Raw genomic sequence first — 19,380 nt, 5'->3', positions numbered from 1 at the left:
TCATACAAATGAAAATTGATAAGGTAATGCCTGTGGAAATTCTGTGTTCTGCATCACAGGGAGCGGTGGAAGCCAACAAGTCTGGATTTCCTCACCAGCATATGTCCACACTGATTATTTTCCATCTATTAGTGCTTGGGCATCAGAACTATACCAAGGTCTGTTTCCTTTTACATGGAGCCAAGAAGTTCCTGCACCCTCCTGTTCAAGTCAGTGTCTACGCAGAGCTATGGCACTATCTTGTTTGCCAGACCAAACTTGTGGATTAGTTAAGGTGATGCCTCAGGGTTTAAATTTTAAATCTGGAGTTTAAATTTTGTGCATTGCAGTTGTAAAGCCTGAATGCTACCAGCATATAAACCACAGTGGGCAAGTTATAGCTATATATGGGAAGGGTCAATGCTGGGAGACGAAGCAACACTAGTTAAAGCACTCCTAAGAACCAAGGTCACCTGGGCCTCAGGTGACAGAGAAGGATCTAGGAGCACCCCCAGACTAAGGACCTGATCCTCCAGAGGGAGTGCGATCCCCTCCAGATCAGGCTGTTGACCAGTTTCCTGGACCTGCAAACCATTTACTCACAGGGCTTACATCTTTCTGAGATTCCATTTGAGTTTATTGGCCCACATGCAGCCTACTACTGTGCCCAGGCACAGGTTCTGTGTCTAGGCATCTCTATCATTGGCTATTTGTCAAATCACATTTACAATGGGATTCACTTTGTCAAATCTTCCAAGGACTGTGATGCTGTTGCTTCCTTTATATTTATTCAATTGCTTTCTGTATTGGGACATGTTTCCTTCAGGCATTTCTTGCTGAAACACAGCCATAACTCTGAATGGAACTATCCTGGCTTTACCTAAACAAAAACTGCTTAAATCTACCTAGATGAAAAACTTTCTGTGCAATCTATTTATATGTCTTTTACAGAATCCATTGGTTTTAACTTATCTGCAGTCTCTCTCATTGATTTAAGCATGTCTATAGTCCTGTGTGGACGTGGGTGGCGCTGTGGGTTAAACCACAGAGCCTAGGACTTGTGATCAGAAGGTCGGCGGTTCGAATCCCCGCAACGGGATGAGCTCCCATTGCTCGGTCCCTGCTCCTGCCAACCTAGCAGTTCGAAAGCATGTCAAAAGTGCAAGTAGATAAATAGGTACCGCTCCGTCGGGAAGGTAAACGGCGTTTCCATGCACTGCTCTGGTTCGCCAGGAGCGGCTTAGTCATGCTGGCCACATGACCCAGAAGCTGTCTGTGGACAAACGCCGGCTCCCTCGGCCAATAAAGCGAGATGAGTGCCACAACCCCAGAGTTGGTCACGACTGGACCTAATGGTCAGGGGTCCCTTTACCTTTGCCTATAGACCTGTGTTGTAAATAACAAGGGATTAACTCCTCAGTGTGGCTTTATTTCTTAGTAAACAAGTTTAGGATTCTGCTGCATATGAATGGTTTTTTTAAAAAAAGACTTGTATGTCTATAACTATTATTTTAGTTTAAAACGTACACAGTTGCTCCGCATTGTGACCAATATTATTATCAACAGAGAAACAATGAATAAGGATTTGCCTTATGTATCTTTAAAATGTGCTCAATTAGTTATTTAAAATTTTAATTAAAATAAAGGGTTTTTTTTAAAAAAAACACCTTGGCTTTCAAATAAGTTTGTACCCTGTTACCATAGGATCTATGCTTTAGCTCATACAAATACATAAAAGACATCCTTGCCCATAGAACTAGCACAAAACAACACTATTCCCATCTTAAACAGCCTGAATTTATAAATTGAATTATTATTTCCATCGCTATCATCCAATCAAAATCAAGATCATACAATAGAAAGAAGTTACACAGATAAATAGAGGACAAAAATAGAGCTTTTATATCCAATCTTTTATCACTTTAATATGTCACAAATGTATCCACAAGAAATAGTACTGCATATATAATGAGAAACAAAAGAAACAATACTACATTTGTAAAGATAAAAATGAAAATGAAATGAAAGTTGTGTTACAAATACTCATAGAATATATTCAAAGTGTAACCATCTCTTCCAAGTACCTAGGCAGGCTTTTATTTGATGCAGAAACATTGTTAAGTTCCACACAACAGCTCCTCTGTTACCTGTCTTTACCTTTGATTCAACAAAAGTGAAGAGTTCTTCTGTCACTACACAGCACACCTGACTACAGAATGATAAGAAGGGATCAAACAAAATCCACACGAGCTTCTGCATCTGCCTTTGCCATCTTTAAAATACTTGGTTTTGGTAAATACATTTTTGTTTTTATTTCTGTTGAATTTATAGCCGCCTCATGCTTCACTTCATTATAATTGGTTTCATCTGCATTACAGATGCAGAGGAATTCAGATATGGAATACTGTGAGAAATACACTCAGAAGTTTCTTTTTAAAAATAAATAAATAAAATAAAATCCCTTTATATTAGTCAACAGTTCCAGTGATGTAATCAGAAAAAGGAAGGAAGATCTGTGTTGCTTCATTGTTTTATTTGCAGTTTTGCATCCAAGGTTAACATGTGATAAAATTCTCATTTTATCTCAACTCAAAAAGTTTTTGAGTTGGTTCCAATTTTTTTTTTAAATAAATCATGTAACAAAAGGTGAGGGAAAATAGCCTTTTGAATGAATAACTGTTTGTAATATGTTCCTGTAAACAACACTATGGTTATTTCTGTTACTAGGTAGTAGGTATATGTGAGTGGTTTATAATAAAATGTGAACAACACAAGAGACCTATGCCAATGATTAAATATGGGAATGATCATCTGGAACAGGAAGCATGAGATGGTGTCTGCTGGTCCTGAACTTCCACACATTGATGGGCTCTTCTGTAAAGTCATTGAGTGCAAACTGTATGTGCAGCAGTTTTCTCACACAATTTGTGTCATGCAGTTTTGTGAGTACAGATTATAAGGATTCTGCACATATGACTTGTATGCCTTCTGTCATATTGTTAACCAGTTCATTTGGCTGGGATCACATGATACAAATCAGAATTGTTTACACTGGTTGCCTTTACACACCCAGGAAGAATTCAAGGTGTTTGCACTGGTCTATCAGACCTTGGCTAGGACCCTAATCACTGAAATAGTGTTTTCCCCTGTTCCTGCTCATGTCAGATTTAAAGGATTCCACCACTGGGAGATAGACATTATGCAATGATGATAGAAAGGCCGTTCTCTGTGGCAGTGACCACCTGTGAAATGCCCTCCATTTGGGAGCATGTTTGGTACCTACACTTTTAGCATTTTGATGCCAAATAAAGATTCGTCTGTTTGCACAAGGCATTTGTATGATATTTTTAATGCACAGCAAGTAACCCACTCTGCAGTGTTTTAGTACTTCTAATGTTATATTTTCAGCTGTTCTTCTGGTCAAGTTGCTTTAGTTGATTATTTTCAGGGCTTTTTTTCCAGCCAGAATTCGCCAGAACTCAGTTTCAGTACCTCTCAGGTGGGCACCATTTCCATTATAAGAGAACAAGGGAGGCAGGTGTTCATTGTGAGTTCCAGCACCTCATTTCCTAGAAAAATAGCACTGATTATTTTTACTGAATATATGACATCCACATACTGTAAACTGGTTATGGTATCTTGCCCTGGGATCTATTTATGATTGGTGGAAGGCTAAAATGTATATAATAAATAAATATTTTTAATGATGATGATGTTGATTAATTTGAGGCCTGATTAAGCAGGATTCACCAATAACAAGACTGCAGGGCCAGAGGCCTTCTAAACGAGTTTGAAGAAAAAAATAATGTGGGAAACTGTCAGTTTTCCCATAGCAGTTATTTAAAATGACAGACATTTAGGGACTTTACTGTAGCAGGGTCCACTGGGATGAGCAACTCTGGCTTAGCTGGCTGATTCCTGGCTCAGCTATCATTAAGTTCCCAACCCCAGTTCCAAACAAGATAGGCCAGCAAAATTTGCTCATCCCACTCAGCCAGCTGAGCCAAAGCTGGCTGAGATGAGTCCAGTGTAAGTCGTCAAAAAGGGGTGAGCTGGGGGTGGAAGCAGAGAGGGAGGACTTAGACTGGATCCTAAAACTGTTCAGTTTGGCCACGTGACTTGCACCCCAGCATAAAACAGGGTTCTGCTGCTGGCAGGGTTTGGATTGAGTGCAACTCTATGCAGGCTTAATTTGCTTTATGTCAGCTTCTTGTGGATAGGTTTCTAAAACTTAAAAATCTCCACGAATCCGAATCCAATGGAAGCCAAAATGTCAGTTCCAACAGAAACAAATGCAAGTAATTAAGATCAATGCACTTTCAAAGTCAGATATGTTATTTTGGGTATGATAAAACATAAATTCCAACCTGATGATAAAAACTCATTTAAGATCATCACAGAGTCTGTAATGTAATCTTGCTCTCCATTTACTGATGCAGCCAGGAATGTACTTTGTCAGCCTACGCAGGCTTAGCTGCAGTTGGCAGGGCTAGTCTAAGATTCAAGCTGTTATTAGCAACACAAAATTCCTGAAATAATTTCAGTGGGCATTGTCCATGCCATGCAACTGCTAAGTAATGACTTTTTATTTCAAAACAGTTATGATGTAGAGGTTATATTTTCGCCCCTGCAGATGTGCTTCCTGGTGCTTAGGTGGGAAATAGAAGTGAATGAACTAGAATGTCATGCAGTTTTCCATTTACATGTGCTATTAAAGTCATTTAAAACTTGTTAGTTGATTTATAGAAAACTTTTGACATAGCAGTATGGGGGCTACTGTGTCAGATTTCAATTAAAACATGTGTATAATTGGCTCACCAGAAATCAGTCCTTTCTGACTCATCCCACTCCGTGCTGTGTGAACCCATTTTTAGTTACACCCTGAACAGCTTCTGCTCAGCTTTCTAAGCACCACATACATTATATGTCCCCCCACACACATATGAATAAATGGCAGAGCATAGCATAATATAGATATTTCTCAGGCTTGATCATGCCTCATTATGTAATTTTAGAACAAGCATGTCCAGGCTTTGACTTTAATATACTTTTTTGCTTGAAAAGGGAGAGGGTGTCAAAGCTCTAGAAAACTTACAGAGCATGAAGACAGTAGCACCCACCTCTGCTCCATTTACCTGGGGTGTTCAGAAGCATCCTATCTCTAGACCAGGAAGTTCCATTCATCGTGGCTAATATTTCATAAGTCTCTTCTCTGTGAATTGGGCTAACCCCTTTTTTGAAACCATCTAAAACCTTAACCATATGAACATGTGCATGAAATTCAGCTGCTATCCTCCCTCCTGACCCTTGCATGGTTACCAGAGCATGTGACTACAGCACAGATATGGAACTGTCTGAACTATTTTCAGACATTCTGATGGATGCATGGATGTCACAAGTTGGGTAAGTGGCTACAATGCTATCCCACCATGTGTTCAGATTACACAACTCATTTAATGATCAGCACTTGTGAGTGGCAATCACCACTATTTCAACTCTTCTTTGAGACGTGTGTGTTTCATGAACTCTTTCTATGTTTTGGGGAAAAAACCCTTCAGGAAGAACCGGTAATTGGAAAATTAACCTGGTGCTAAGAGAACTTCCCTCTGAAGTCCTTGCTCTATTTCTCAGGAACTAGCATGTCTGCCAAATTAATGGCAGAAGAGCATGGGTATCTTCAGTCTACACAGTGGGGCATACCAAGTAAGGTTTCCGGGAAGAGGAAACATAGCTGAGACTTTAGGACTTGTTCCAGAAAAGAGGTTTATTAAAAGATAATACAACAAATATCGTCTTAATTGTGATATATTCATGCAGTACAAGCTACTGAAAAATGGGAGAGAGGAAGAATGCAGGAATGGCAGCAAGATATAGATGGCTGCATCTAGACAGAGTGTCAGGGCAGAATGAGAGGGAAAAGCACTGCAGTTCCTAGCCCAATCTGAAATCTCTAGGTAGCACTGAGAGAGACTCCACTCTGGAATCCTGGAGTGTCTTTAGCAGTCTGTGTAGACAGTACAGAACTAGATGGACTCAGCATAAGGGAGCTTCCTATGTTCCAAAGAAGGGTAAATGAGGGCAAATGAAAGATCGGCAAATAGGAAATCTGCCAATAGAGTGAATGGGAGGGAAAATTTACCTGTAGTTTTCTGAGACAACTGGAAGAGGGGGGTATCCTTAGCAGTAGATTAGTTTCAAAGCTTCAACCCCCATTTTAAGACCTTGCATGTCATTCAGCATTCACTTGTTTCCATAGTGAGTGGTATGAGTGAAGGGTAGGGGCGGGAGCAATATAGATCCTCATTAGGGATAATACCAGGGTTATGGGATGAGGAGGGCAAAGTAATGCATGAACAGGCACTTCATGTTGCATTTCAATAACAACTTTGTTCTGGCAGCTTCATGCTATAGTCCCCATTGCCCCCTCCCCCCGCCACGCACAGAAAACAATGACTGGTTAGAAAAGTCTAGACTCAGAAAATGTTATAACTGATAATTAATTTCATATTTGTTTGTGGCCGTGCTCATTTTATACTTCAGGCTGGTTTGACATTACTGCTTCATCACTGCTAGGGATTTTAACTATCACTAGCTTCACAAAGTCCTGTTTTTAAAATTACACATGTAATGTAACAATGAATGCCAAAACTGCATTAGGAATAAAAAGCTGTTTTTGATGAAACACAGATAGGGCACACAGCTGCAGAATAAACCTGGCCAGTTACTAACACCAATAAGAAACATATACATTCCTCCATTTTGTATCAGTTGCAGCAACTTGTTAGGTTTCTTTCAGCAGAAAATGTTAAGAGTTCCACATGTGATACATTATTTTTTCTTTTATAAAGGCTGGAGAGTCAAACATGTTTTACATATATGCTATATATTCTGTGAATCAGCAGGAAGACAGATTGAAGCTAAAAGTTTTACAGGTTTCCTGTATGAATGTATGTGTGTACAGTGCAGATGTCCTGGCTTAATAGAAATATTTAATGTTAAATTTGAAAGTCTTCAGATATACAGTCGTACCTTGGAAGTCAAACGGAATCCGTTTCGGAAGTCCATTCGAGTTCCAAAATGTTTGAAAACCAAATCACGGCTTGGCTGGAGGAAGCTCCTGTAGCCAATCAGAAGCCACGGAAGCTCCATCAGACATTCGGGTTCCAAAAGAACATTCACAAACTGGAACAATCACTTCCGGGTTTGCGGCATTCGGGAGCCAAAACATCCACGTTCCAGAGTGTTCGGGGTCCAAGGTACAACTGTGTTCTGTTCTTCTAGTAGTTGTAAGTGAAAGGAAGCATGAAGGAGCCTTTAAGCATCATTGCCCATCATTGGCTCCTGGCATGCTTGCCTGGTAGTAACTTCAGCTACATGCCAGACATTTTGGTCCAGCTGCCATATTATTTTTTTACAGTGCCCCTAATACAGCATTGTTCAGGGGCATGAAATGTAAATATCAGGCTAGGAAAAATGAAAACACCTAAAAGGACCCCCAAGGCAGGAGTTGGCAATAGGCCCTGATGGAACACTGGAACCCCAGCAGCTGTCCAAGGTGCTGATGCTCACCCTGAAACCATGTCCGTTTCATGGACAAAACCAACAAACGGAAGCACATATTCAAGAAATAAAACAAGTTACACAAAAGAAATTGCTTTAAGATAATGCTCTGAATTATATTCAACAACTAGAGAAAATTCCATTCACACACCTCAGTGCAAACATATGGCATGAAAATGTTCTAATAAAATATAGTTTAGAGCTATTGAACTCCATTTTCAACTGTAAGCATGGTTGCAGTTATTAGACAAAGAACGCAGTAGCAACATGGGCAATAGCATCAAAGGGAAGCACATATCCGGGGGCGGGGGAGTTACACATGAACAAAGCAGTGCAGGAGGTGTTGTCCAAGAATATGCTGAAAAGTATTCAGTGATACTTATACAAAAATAAGCCCAGTGGATTCACTAAGAAACAGAAATGATGCTTAATTTGCACTTAAATGCCATAGCTAGCTTTCCTAAAGGAGGTAGCAAATAAAAGCATATACAGAACATTTTTCTTCAGGTAACTTTATATTTACTAGATTTGATGAGTTTCCTTAATTTCCTCTACCTTTTCTCTCTCAAAAAACAATAGATATATCAGTAATTAAAATTGTATACTATTTCCTCCCCCATACCTGTTTTTTGAGCTCTTTACTAAACAGTAGTTCAGTGAAGATTTGGAAAGGTGAACAAAGTAAATGCAAGGCAGGGAAGAAAGTAAATTCTTGAAAAGAAAATCCCCAGCATAGAAAAGCTGAAAAGTGAAAAGTATTGTCAATTCCAATCTAGAGGTCACCATTGCACTATTTCCTGCCTGTTACCCATTAGCTTCACTTTCTGGTTCCTTGAAATGTTACCGTTAATTTCCAGTTATACTTTATATGGCACAGAGAGGAAGAAAAGGAGCAGGAGTATATAACATAGAAAAGCCACTATCTAAAACTAATTTATTAAACATTTCAATTATTGAACTTCATTTACCATATCATCCACAAATCTCTATGGCAATGTAACAATATACAAGCTTTCTTGTTTAGTTTGACTTACTGTTGTGTTATTTGGCTAAATAAAGTTGTGATGTAAATCTATAATGCACTGCTGTGCTGATGCTGGTTACCAATGGCAAAACAGAAAAGCTTTAAAGAGCTGATCTTGGACCATGTTCAAGGTCTTGTTCTTGTTCATATAAAGCCCTGAGCAACTCAGGACCATGTTACCTGAAAGACCACATGCCCCAGTATAGACCTGTAAGATCTCTGAGAAATATCATAGGGTGATGACCCCCAAAATAGCATTTTCTAATATTGTCCCTGTACTATAAAATGTTGTCCCTCTGTCATACAGTTGCTTCAGACAACCTGTAAAGAGATACATTTTTGTCTAGGCTTTCCTTGACCCAGAAGATTGGACCCTGTTCTTTATTTTTTATTTTTTAATTCCCTAAATCCACTACTATTTCATTTTCTTTTCCAGGCAGCTTTAAGCATCATTTAATCAGTGTGCCATAAGTGACATAGCTAAAATGAATGGATGGCATCTGGCCAAATGTTCAACTGACAAGCTGATCAAAAAGACGGTGCCAGATGTTTTCCATAAGTTCTGCATATGAAAGCACCAGGGAAATCAGCAGGGGCACCATACTAAAGAAATCAGAGAAGCCAACTCTAGTTTCAACCATAACATGAAATTCTATAAAGACCATAAATACTGCATTCCTTAGTGAAGGTCTCAAAGGACATGTTGTAGATGTTTCTAAAGCCTACAGGAAAAAGTGAGTCTACTATTGTCTGCCTATTTATAAGCATTACCTCCTGAATGGTTTAATAATAATTTGTAGAGAGATGTTTAAATGGGTTTTAAAATTCCAGTTAAGAAGCTGTTTAAAATTCCCGTCTGTGAAATAAGTCATATGCTGTTCTTCTCTTATCTCTACCAATACCCCTCAAAGATATAGCCTTTCACATTTTTCCTAGGTTACAGCTTATTTTACATGAGCAACTGATTTAAACCAAGTTCTATTTTAGAATTTTGATGCACTCTGAAATTTAAGATTTCAACAACAAATACTCAATGTCTATGAAAACTTTGGGATGTTTTAAAAGATGTTATTGAAAGAAGGTTGTTTTTGTGTGTGTATTCCTGTCCCCTGAGAAAGTTTATTGTACCATGAGATAAACATCAAAAATAGTTAAGATTGTTTACACTGCACCTTAACAGAAGGAGTTTGACATCATTTGTATATAAATGTGAACTGCAGGGCCTGCTCAATCAGATCTGCCAGACAATCAGACCAAGATTATAGTGACCATGGAGTGCCGCTATACTTTCTCCACATCTCTGAGGTAGGCAGGTATAGAAGATTGGTAGCTTATGACGCAGTGGCTTCTAAACCATTTTGCCCCAAGGCATTATGAAGTAATTCAACAATTTGCTTAGGATACTTCCCCCCCCCCACAGTTGCTTAGAAGTCCATGGAGCAGTGCCACAAATGTATTGGTACAGTATTGCATGACCTCAGTTAGGGGACTTTATACGTTACTGCTTTACCTATCAAAAAAGAGTTGATGAGAACTGAAGCAAAAGCACACATTTGGTACTGCAGGTGCCGATTTCGACTCTGCCACTGGTGTTGATTCTGCTAAGAATAGAGTTGAAAAGTGCAGTAACACTAAACTGATATGCCTGATACCTGAAACACTCAACAGGAACCATTGCAATTGGTATTTTATCTCTAAGATTCTTTACCTATGAGATATCAACCTGGGTCAGATGCAGTATTCCAACAAACTATAAGAATTAGAGATGGATATGAGATCCTCTTCTCTCTTTCCTTCCTCCTCTTGGATATTCAGCTATAGAAAAGCTATAGAAAAGGCATCCTGGTTTGTTAAATTACAACTTCCCTGTGATATCCAAAACAGGACACTGTGATTTAAGTGCTCCCTGGTTTGGATTACTAACTTGTGAAGAGTACTTTAAATTACACGTGGTAGTTTCCTCTACAGCTGGGCATACAAAAGCAGAATGGGAATGCTTGAGCTCATTGTCATTTGCATTCCAACAAACCACGGTTTGTTGGATTGGGAATGGCATGTCTGAACCATGCCACCATGGAGGCTTACTTCACCTTTCGGAAAAGGAAACTCAGCAAGTGTGTAAAACAAAGTAAAAAGGAATGTGCATGTTTGTACATGCCCCTATGTGTTACAGGTGACTTCCAAAATTGGTTGGCATACTGAACTATCCCTGGAGACTAGTCTTCTGTAAGTAAATAACCTAGTATGAAGATAAATGCATTTGGGATTAACCTCTGCTGAAACACATGTTTCATTTTCAGTTAGATTAATGAACTCAATTGGAGTAAAAAAGAAACCCTGCCAGTATCTTGCCTTTATGAGAAACAGTAAGAAAATGTAAATAATTCAGCAATGAGTTATGCATCTAATCATTGGTATATGAAACATAGCAAATAAAACAATGGAGCTAACATTCTCTAGAGAACACTGAAAAATAAACTTAACTGTGAAGCAATCCAGATACTTTTTTTTCAGTCCTAGAAAGCTTTTAAGAATTTAAAGACATTCTAGTAGTTTAAACCAGAAAGCAGATGGAGCAAAATGTTCAGTAGAACAAACTCACAGAATAATAATGGAATGGAAAAATCCCTACCTTTAAAAAAAAATTAAATTATTTGTTTATTCCATATGGGTGAGTAGCTCCTGTGTCCAAGAAATTGGTGAGTTTTCTACCATGGATGGGGTTGCAGTTCCTTTGAAGGATCAGGTTCACAGTTGGGGGGGGCACTTCTGGGTCTAGTTCTATCACTGGAGCCTCAAGTAGCCTCAATGGCTAGATGCGGCTTTTACCAACTGCAACTGGTTTGACAGCTAGGCCATTCCTGAACCAGGAAAGCCTTACCACAGTAGTTCATGTGTTGGTAATTTCGAGACTGGATTATTGCAAAGCATTCTATGTAATGCTTCCCTCGCACTTGATCTGGAAGCTGCAGTTGCTGCAGAATACTGTGGCACAATTGCTGACAGGAATGAAGCCTTGTCAGCATATAACACCTGTGCTCAGAGATTTGCACTGATTGTCAATTTGCTACTGGGCCAAGTTCAAGGTGTTACTATTAGTATATAAAGCCCTTAATGACTTAGGCCCAGTTTCCCCATGATATCACCGCACCCCACATGTGTCCACTCACATGCTTTGTTCAGTGAAATTGGTACTACTACAGGTGCCACATAATACCTGTTTCACATAGAAGTAAGAACTCAATCATTTAGAGTGGCAAAACATGCACTTTGGAACTCCCTGCCTATTGAGATCAAGTAGGCACCTTCACAATTCCCTTTTCAGAATCTGCTAAAAACATTATTGTTTAGACAATATGCTTAGAAAGCTGAGATAATTTCAATCAGTTTTAGTATTTTAACTTTGTTTACAGCTTTAAGGGTATGGTTTTTTTTACAATCAAACAGCATATACATTTTATTAAATAAATAAATGTTGAACTCATCCCATGAACTGAGTTTTAATTTGTGCCAAAGGCTTCTAAATAATGTAAAGAGAATGGAATAAAAATGCTTACAGCCTGATCCTATAAGCCACTACACTGGCACATGTTTTTTGACATTGCATGCTAACTTATGAACGAATGTAATGTGATGTCACAATCTCTAGAACTGTGCTGGCATTACAAAGCAACCCACATCATTGACTATTACAGCATCATGGGCTACTGGCACTCATATAACAAGGTGTAGCACAGTAATGCTAAGTAAAGCTGATTATGGAACACAACAGACAAAAAATGTTGACAGTTCAATTGTGGGGCATTATAAAGGCATTTGAGTGGCAATGACATCAGCAAATTGGCACAGCTGGTGGTAACAGCCCCCAGTAAAGGGGTGGAACTAAAATGCAAAATAGGATGGACAAGCCAAAAAAATGCTGATTAGCTATGCTGGCAACAGTCTCCCTAAATATACCCTAAGTCAGGATATGATCATGGGTAGCAGTCTGGAGTGAGCCAAGGGACAAAGCAAGTCAGAACCAATGAACAAACCAGGAAACAGAATCAAGGCATAAGCCAGAACTAAAGAGCACATCAGAACTGGAAAATAAACCAGAAAACATGGTGGAGGCGCAAACAAGAAGGCAGAACTTAAAAATAATTCCCACCTGTGGAATACTGTCCTAAGTGAGGCCTTCTTGGTGCTGCCACTTCCCAACTTTTGGGTGCCAGTTTAAGACTTCCTTCCTTCCTTCCTGAGGAGCACCTATGTTAGTTTGTTACCCCTGCTCTAAAAATTTTCAGAAATTTGATTCTACTCAGTTTGGACTTAATTGGAACTATGGGGCTCTTTCCAGTTATAGGTGTGAAATTAGCTTGGCCTAAATACATAGTAATATTGCCATGACTGTTGCTGTTTTGTTAATAGTGATTTATAGATTGTAATTGTTTTGTTGGTGATTAATTATTTGTTTGTTGTTGTTGTTAATTATTTTATAGCATTTATGCTGTTTTTGTGATGTTCTATTATGTTATTTATTGTTTGTTTGTTTGTTTGTAAGTAACTTTGAGATTCATTTGAATGAAAAGATGCATAGTAATACAAAAAAATAAACCAAATCAAATCAATCAATTAATTTCCTGCATTGGCTTTATAAAGTGCCGGAGGTTGAACAGTTGCTAGATCAAAGAGTTCCTGAAGAACCTTAATCTGACTGTGAAGTATAACAGCTGAGCAGAGGTACTGCACTAAAGCAGTTTTATGAGCTCCGTGAAGAAATGAAACTGTTCATGAGGTCTAGTGGGAAGCCAGCTGAAGAACTGAGTGACAAATAGTGGCTGTCCTGGCATTTGTGGTAGATGTCACAAAATAGCTGAACACTGAACTGCAAAACCAGTTGATTACTATTCTACAAGAAGGCTTTTTCTATTCTAAGGCTTTTCAACACCAGCTAGGAAGGGCAATACTGCATACAACATATTTCCCAGTCCTTTGAAGACATAATTCTAAAACAGCAGCAGAACTTTACTGTGCACTTCCAGAACCTTAAACAGCATTTTGGTGTTACACTTTACTGTGGAATTATCAAATATACCAGAGGAATATCAAATGGAACTTATCTTGCCACAAAGAACCATGGAAGTGTTGGAGTTCTATGAGCTCTGCATAACCACAGAGAAATTTTCCAACAACAAAGAAACACCCACTTAAGATTTGGGACCACCTATCAGGAAGAACAGGTTTTTCCAATGCTAGTATAGTGGTACCTCGGGTTAAGAACTTAATTCGTTCTGGAGGTCTGTTCTTAACCTGAAACTGTTCTTAATCTGAGGTACCACTTTAGCTAATGGGGCCTCATGCTGCCGCTGCCGCACCATTTCTGTTCTCACTCTAAAGCAAAGTTCTTAACCTGAGGTACTATTTCTGGGTTAGCGGAGTCTGTAACCTGAAGCATCTGTAACCTGAGGTACCAGTGTATATGCAAAGAACCAACTTCATACAAGATGAACCCACTGGATTTTGGAACGCCAACTAAAAGTAGTCGCTTCCTCAGTACCAGGAAAATCACAAAGGAGAAACAACCACAGCCATGCTTTATTCTATATATTCACCATGTAATGAAAAGGGTATTAATTTTCCACCACAGTCACACCCACTTTTACACCATGACCATGTCCTACTTTTCCATTTGGGCCACAGCCACTTTAGCATGCAGCTCCTGCAGGAAAAGGGTTAGCCACCCTTATCATATCATATCACATCAAAACAGTTAATGAACTTCATACAAATTAGAAGTATATTTTCCTGCATAATCACCATACTAGTGCAACACAAGAGGAAATAGCTAGCTCTAGTGGACTCTGTATGTGTGTTGGTGTGTGAAGTATTCCCATGAGTTCTGTCAATACTATGTTAAAACTAAACTTTGCTGTTCATTTTTTTAGCTTTTTAATGAAAGCAAGAAACTGAATTTATAAATTTAAATTCTTCATTTCTACACTTTAAAATGTACTAAGTAATACCATATACTTAAGTCATGTTGGGTACAAATAACAAATTATTCAACTAATTTTATATGCATGTTTCATCTGCATAATCAAAGTGGTCAAAGTAGAATGAGACTCCAAGGTCCAATTACTAAACATAAGAAAAACTGTAGGTTTTTTAAAAAAAATATCTTTAGCTACAGAAAACCCATTTCCAGATTGCTGTCTTAATGAACCCAAAATGAACACACTGTACTAACTGGAGACAGAAAATGGAGAATAATTATGACAACAATACTTATTATAAAGAATCTGAAGAAGGAAAAAGGCCATGGATTCAAACACAGACTTTTCTGTCCTTTGCTAAAACAACTAGTACATTTTCTTTCATGCATTCTGCATTCCACTGGACCACATGCTGAGGTAATACAACCTCTTTCCACAGCAAGCTTCGGAAACACAGATGGAGTTTCTGACTGCCCATATGGCAAAAACCACTTACTGCAACCAACAGCTGCAGGAAGTGGGCAAATTCACTGGGAGAGAGGTGTGTGTGTGTGTGTGTGTGTGTGTGTGTAAAACATTACAGGAGCTCAAGAAACTTGCTGTTCATATGTATATCCTTTAAAGTAGCTTAAAGTTTTCATTTATATTTCTGAATAGTAGTTCTTATTTGTATTCTTTCCTGGCACAACTTCAGAGTTTGGAACTCAAGCGAGTTTATAAACTATTGTTAGAAGCAACATGAATTGACACAACATAACTCTTTTGTTTAAGTAACAGAAATGTTGTATTTTAAAATTTATTGGGTCCATTCTGTGAATGGAAGGGCTCCTTCCATTTGTGGAAGGAGATGGGATCCAGAGGAAGCTGCTACTGGAGGAATGGGTATTGCTGATTCACCTGTGGCTCCCTATCCTGCCTTCCACACTCCTCCAGAGCAACTTTTCAGTGGACACAAAGGTCTGCAATGTGAAGGAGGATTCAGCAAAAAACAATAACAAAAAACATCTCCTCCCTTCCTCCAGTAGGAGTGTCTCATGAGTGTTCTGGATCCAAGCCATTTTCTTTCTGCTCCCTGATAATGAAATGATGGTTTCAGCAATAATTTAACAATGAGTCATTACTGTGTTGTTTTTATTACTAGGGATGCCAACTATGCATATCAAACATCATTTTATCTCTCCCCCTCAAAAAAAACCAACAACTGCCAGATGGGCTAACCTTATAATAAAACAAACAAACAAAAACAACAGGTCACTAAATTAAGCATGTTTCAAGTCCCATAGATTTCAAGTCCCATAAATCAAACCAAACACATTAACATCCCCAACAAACACTGCTAGATAACTGAATGTCAATGCCATCTTTGCTGTGAAACTATCTAGATCACAAGTCGACTGGATATACTGGACTTTGACTTAGTTTCTTTAGGTCCAAGGTTCTAAGGAATTACAAGTTGATTCATTCACCGAAATCTACCAGAGGCTATATTTCCCTGTTAGCACTCACACTAAATTTTTGGGCCACTGGGCTTAGGGCTAGGGATGTGGGCCTCAAATTTCCTCCTATTTTAATATATTTGATATCACACTAAGAAAGAAAAGAAAAAGCAATCCTACGTTGATCCCAGGGCCTTCACACACTGACACTCATTCATGCAAAATGTTTAAATATTTAATTCATTTCTATCCTACCTTTCCATACAATTTGGATCCACAAAACACCCACAATATCTTTTTGAAATCTGAGTAAATTAATACAACCACTATAATGCCAATTCCCAGGCTACAATCCTAAGCAAATATGCCATGAATGAATGCTACTAACCACAGTTGGCCTTAATTCTGAGTAAAATTGTGCTGTAAAATGAATATAAAACAGAAGACTGTTTATGGACTTGGGTATCCTATAAATATATCACAACTACTGTTCCAGATGGGGTAATGAAACAAAACAGCAACAACCCAGAGACAACGTGCCACAAGCCATTCACAAACTCCACAGAAGAATGATAATCCATACCAAACTGTCATATATTATAGTCTCCAGCCTATTTCTTCCAATTTTGGATTGGTAGACAATGACATGATGACTGGCATGGAAATTGCTTTCAGTCCAATATGGGAAATGTGCGGCTGTAACACCCATCATCCCTGTTAGGCTACAACACCCATCACACCTGACTACCAGCCATGCTGCCTGAGGCTGATGGGAATAGGGTCCAACAACATCTGGAGGGCCACAACAGTTGTGGATTTGGGTAGCGTGGCACCCTGTGGAAGGCCAAAATTTGGCACCCACCCTCCCTCTCCAGCTGTTACGCTGCCTTCCCAAAGCCAAGCCAAGCCTAGTTAGCGCTTTCCCAGCTTTGGGAAGTAGGTGGGAGGGCTCTAGGACCCTACCAGAGCCCTCATGCCTCCTGCCCAAAGCCAGACACCTCCTTACTCGCCTTTGGAAAGGCAGTGCCTCAGACAGCTGCCTCATCTCAGCACCCAATGCATGCACACTGCTCACACAGCTCTAAATCCAGCCCTGGCCACACGTTCCTTATCCATGTTTTAAATTATTTCACCTAGGACTAAAACACTATCTGGCAAGTTGTTTACGAAAAGCAATTCATTGTGCATATTGTTCATTGCCCCCATGACACCTGCACACCTTTGGTCATTTGTGGCAGTGTGGAGAAAATTGTTCAATCCACATGGTAGGCCTCTAAGCTTAAACTGACATCTGCTGATGGCTGTAACGTAGAATGTAGCATGCCCTTAGTTTGGCTACTATAATATTTGCACTGGTCATTGTTAAAGTTCCAATAATGCAGCATATGACTATTGCTTTAATATCTTAATTTTATGCATGTTAACTTTTTCCATTTCTAAAACAGGAGAACTTCCCATTTCCAGGAAATGACACCCCCCCCAAACTCTACAGACTTCCACAAATATATCATTTGCTGACATTAGCTAAAACAGGCTAGTCTTTAGAAGAAAGGTCAGCTTCACTAAGACCAAAGGTATCACTAGGGAAGATGTTACCCAAACAATTTCCTTTATCAGCAAACTTATCTGGGACAAATGCAAGGAATGTCTGCAAGATGCACACTTCATATTGTGAAATTCCTCCTTGTGGGGATTGCTGGCGTTTGGATGAAAATTCTTGTAATGGTCATCTCTCCTGACCTTCTGTGTGTGAGACATATTTTGTAATGTAATAAATACATTAGATTTCCTTGTTTCTGCTCAATGTTGTTTCTGCCTTACATGAATTATTGTGACCTGCCCTTGGGATGAGATGGGTTAGGCATTTCATATACTATCAGCAGATATCTAAAAACCAAAGGGTGTGCAATGATAATAAATGACCCTGCTCCAAAAAAAATAAATCACCTAGGCTGCAATCCTGTGTCCACTTTAGCTAAAAGCCCCACAGAATTCAGGGCGACTTAACTTCTGAGTAGCCATGCCTAGGATTACACTGGGATAGCTCAGCAAGAGACTCTTAATCTGAGGGTTCTGGGTTCGAGCCCCACCTTGGGTGAAAAATTCCTCAGAGTCCCTTCTGATTCTGTGAGTTTATATATAAACCGGGGAGAAGGGAAAACTGCTCAAGTTTGCCTATGAAGCCGGCTCTGACTATCAGCTGACTCTTCCCCTTGCTAAACGGTGCATCTCGTCCATAAGTGACCATTCCCCGCTCTCTTTCCCTCGCTGCTTCTCGGCAGGTTATCTGGACGCTCATCTCGGCCAGCAAACAAACTTGATCCGCAGCTCTCCGGAGACTTTAAACGGAAGACCTTTCGCCAACCCGTCTCCCTGCCTCCCTCCCCGCTCCCTCGACGCACGTCTGGTCAAGGGCGCAGCCAAAACTGCAGCGGGAAGAGGAAGGGAGACTTCCTCGGCGCCTCGTAAGAAAACGAGGAGAAAAGCAGGAACGGGAGAAGGAGCGTGTCTGAGGGCGACCCTCACACGCTCTCCTGCCTGCCTGCCTCTCTCTCTCTCGCGCGCGCGCGCACACACAATGACTGACCTCGAGACAAAAGCTCGCCCCTCGCCAGCTCCCCGCGCGCTTCCTTTTACCTGAGAGGCGACCGGCTGGGGGGGCTCTCCGGAGCGAAGCTGGGCTCCAGCCGGGATGGGGTGTAAGAGTGGTAGGCTGTCAGGACCACGCTGCCCGTGTCTTTTATCTCCATTATGGCAACGGGCGCATGTCTTCCTCCTCCTCCTCTCCGCCCGGCGACAACTGCCTGCCTCAGGCGGCGGCGGCGCGGCTCCTCGCGATCAAAGGACCCTGTCACAAAAGCAGCGGCATGCTCGGGCCCTTTAAGACTCGCCCCGGCCTCCCCCTCCCCACCCTCGCCGCCGAGCGCTGCTGCCGGGCTGGCGAGACCTCGGCGCTCTTCCTCCTGGCCCAGCAGCGGAATTAGCATAGGTTCAAAAACGCCGCCCCCCGCCCGCCACGCCTCCGCCCCAGGAGGACCCGCGTTTCTCCTCAGGAATCCTTCGTGGCGCAGAAGCGCAGGGAGTTGCGTGCTGGCTCCCAAAATACAAACTCAGAACTAGTCTTGGTGCCAAGGCAAGGGAGGCAAAGTAAAGATCATCGTTCCTCAGGGCAGGGCAGAAGCTAGGCTTTCTGTCACCCGGGTCAAAGACCCAGTTTGGCACGTATGTACGCTAACACGGATGCGTGTCAGCGTGCGTACATACACATACATACGTACATATATACAAACAAACGCACCTCAACACATTTATTAATAAAGGGCATAAAAAAGCAGGCAATACATCATTCGAATACAAAGGAATCATTCCAGTAAAAGCAAATTGTTTGTTAAAAGTAGAACCTCCA

The 19,380-nt window shown here is 40.3% G+C and overlaps 1 protein-coding gene across 1 annotated transcript in view; it reads right to left on the bottom strand.

The window, feature by feature from the left end:
- ARHGAP28 (Rho GTPase activating protein 28) overlaps positions 1 to 18,925 on the bottom strand; it is a 59,629-nt gene extending 40,704 nt beyond the window's left edge. The window contains exon 1 of the mRNA XM_053396499.1: positions 18,612 to 18,925. Within this exon, the coding sequence (XP_053252474.1) occupies positions 18,612 to 18,724 (113 nt within the window). The 5' untranslated portion in view covers positions 18,725 to 18,925. The remainder of the gene's footprint in view (positions 1 to 18,611) is intronic.
- Between the last annotated feature and the right edge of the window lie 455 nt (positions 18,926 to 19,380).

The sequence above is a fragment of the Podarcis raffonei genome, chromosome 7, assembly GCF_027172205.1.
Source record: "Podarcis raffonei isolate rPodRaf1 chromosome 7, rPodRaf1.pri, whole genome shotgun sequence".
NCBI lineage: Eukaryota > Metazoa > Chordata > Lepidosauria > Squamata > Lacertidae > Podarcis > Podarcis raffonei.
Note: the sequence above shows the minus strand (reverse complement) of the source record. Positions and strands in the feature narration are given on the sequence as shown.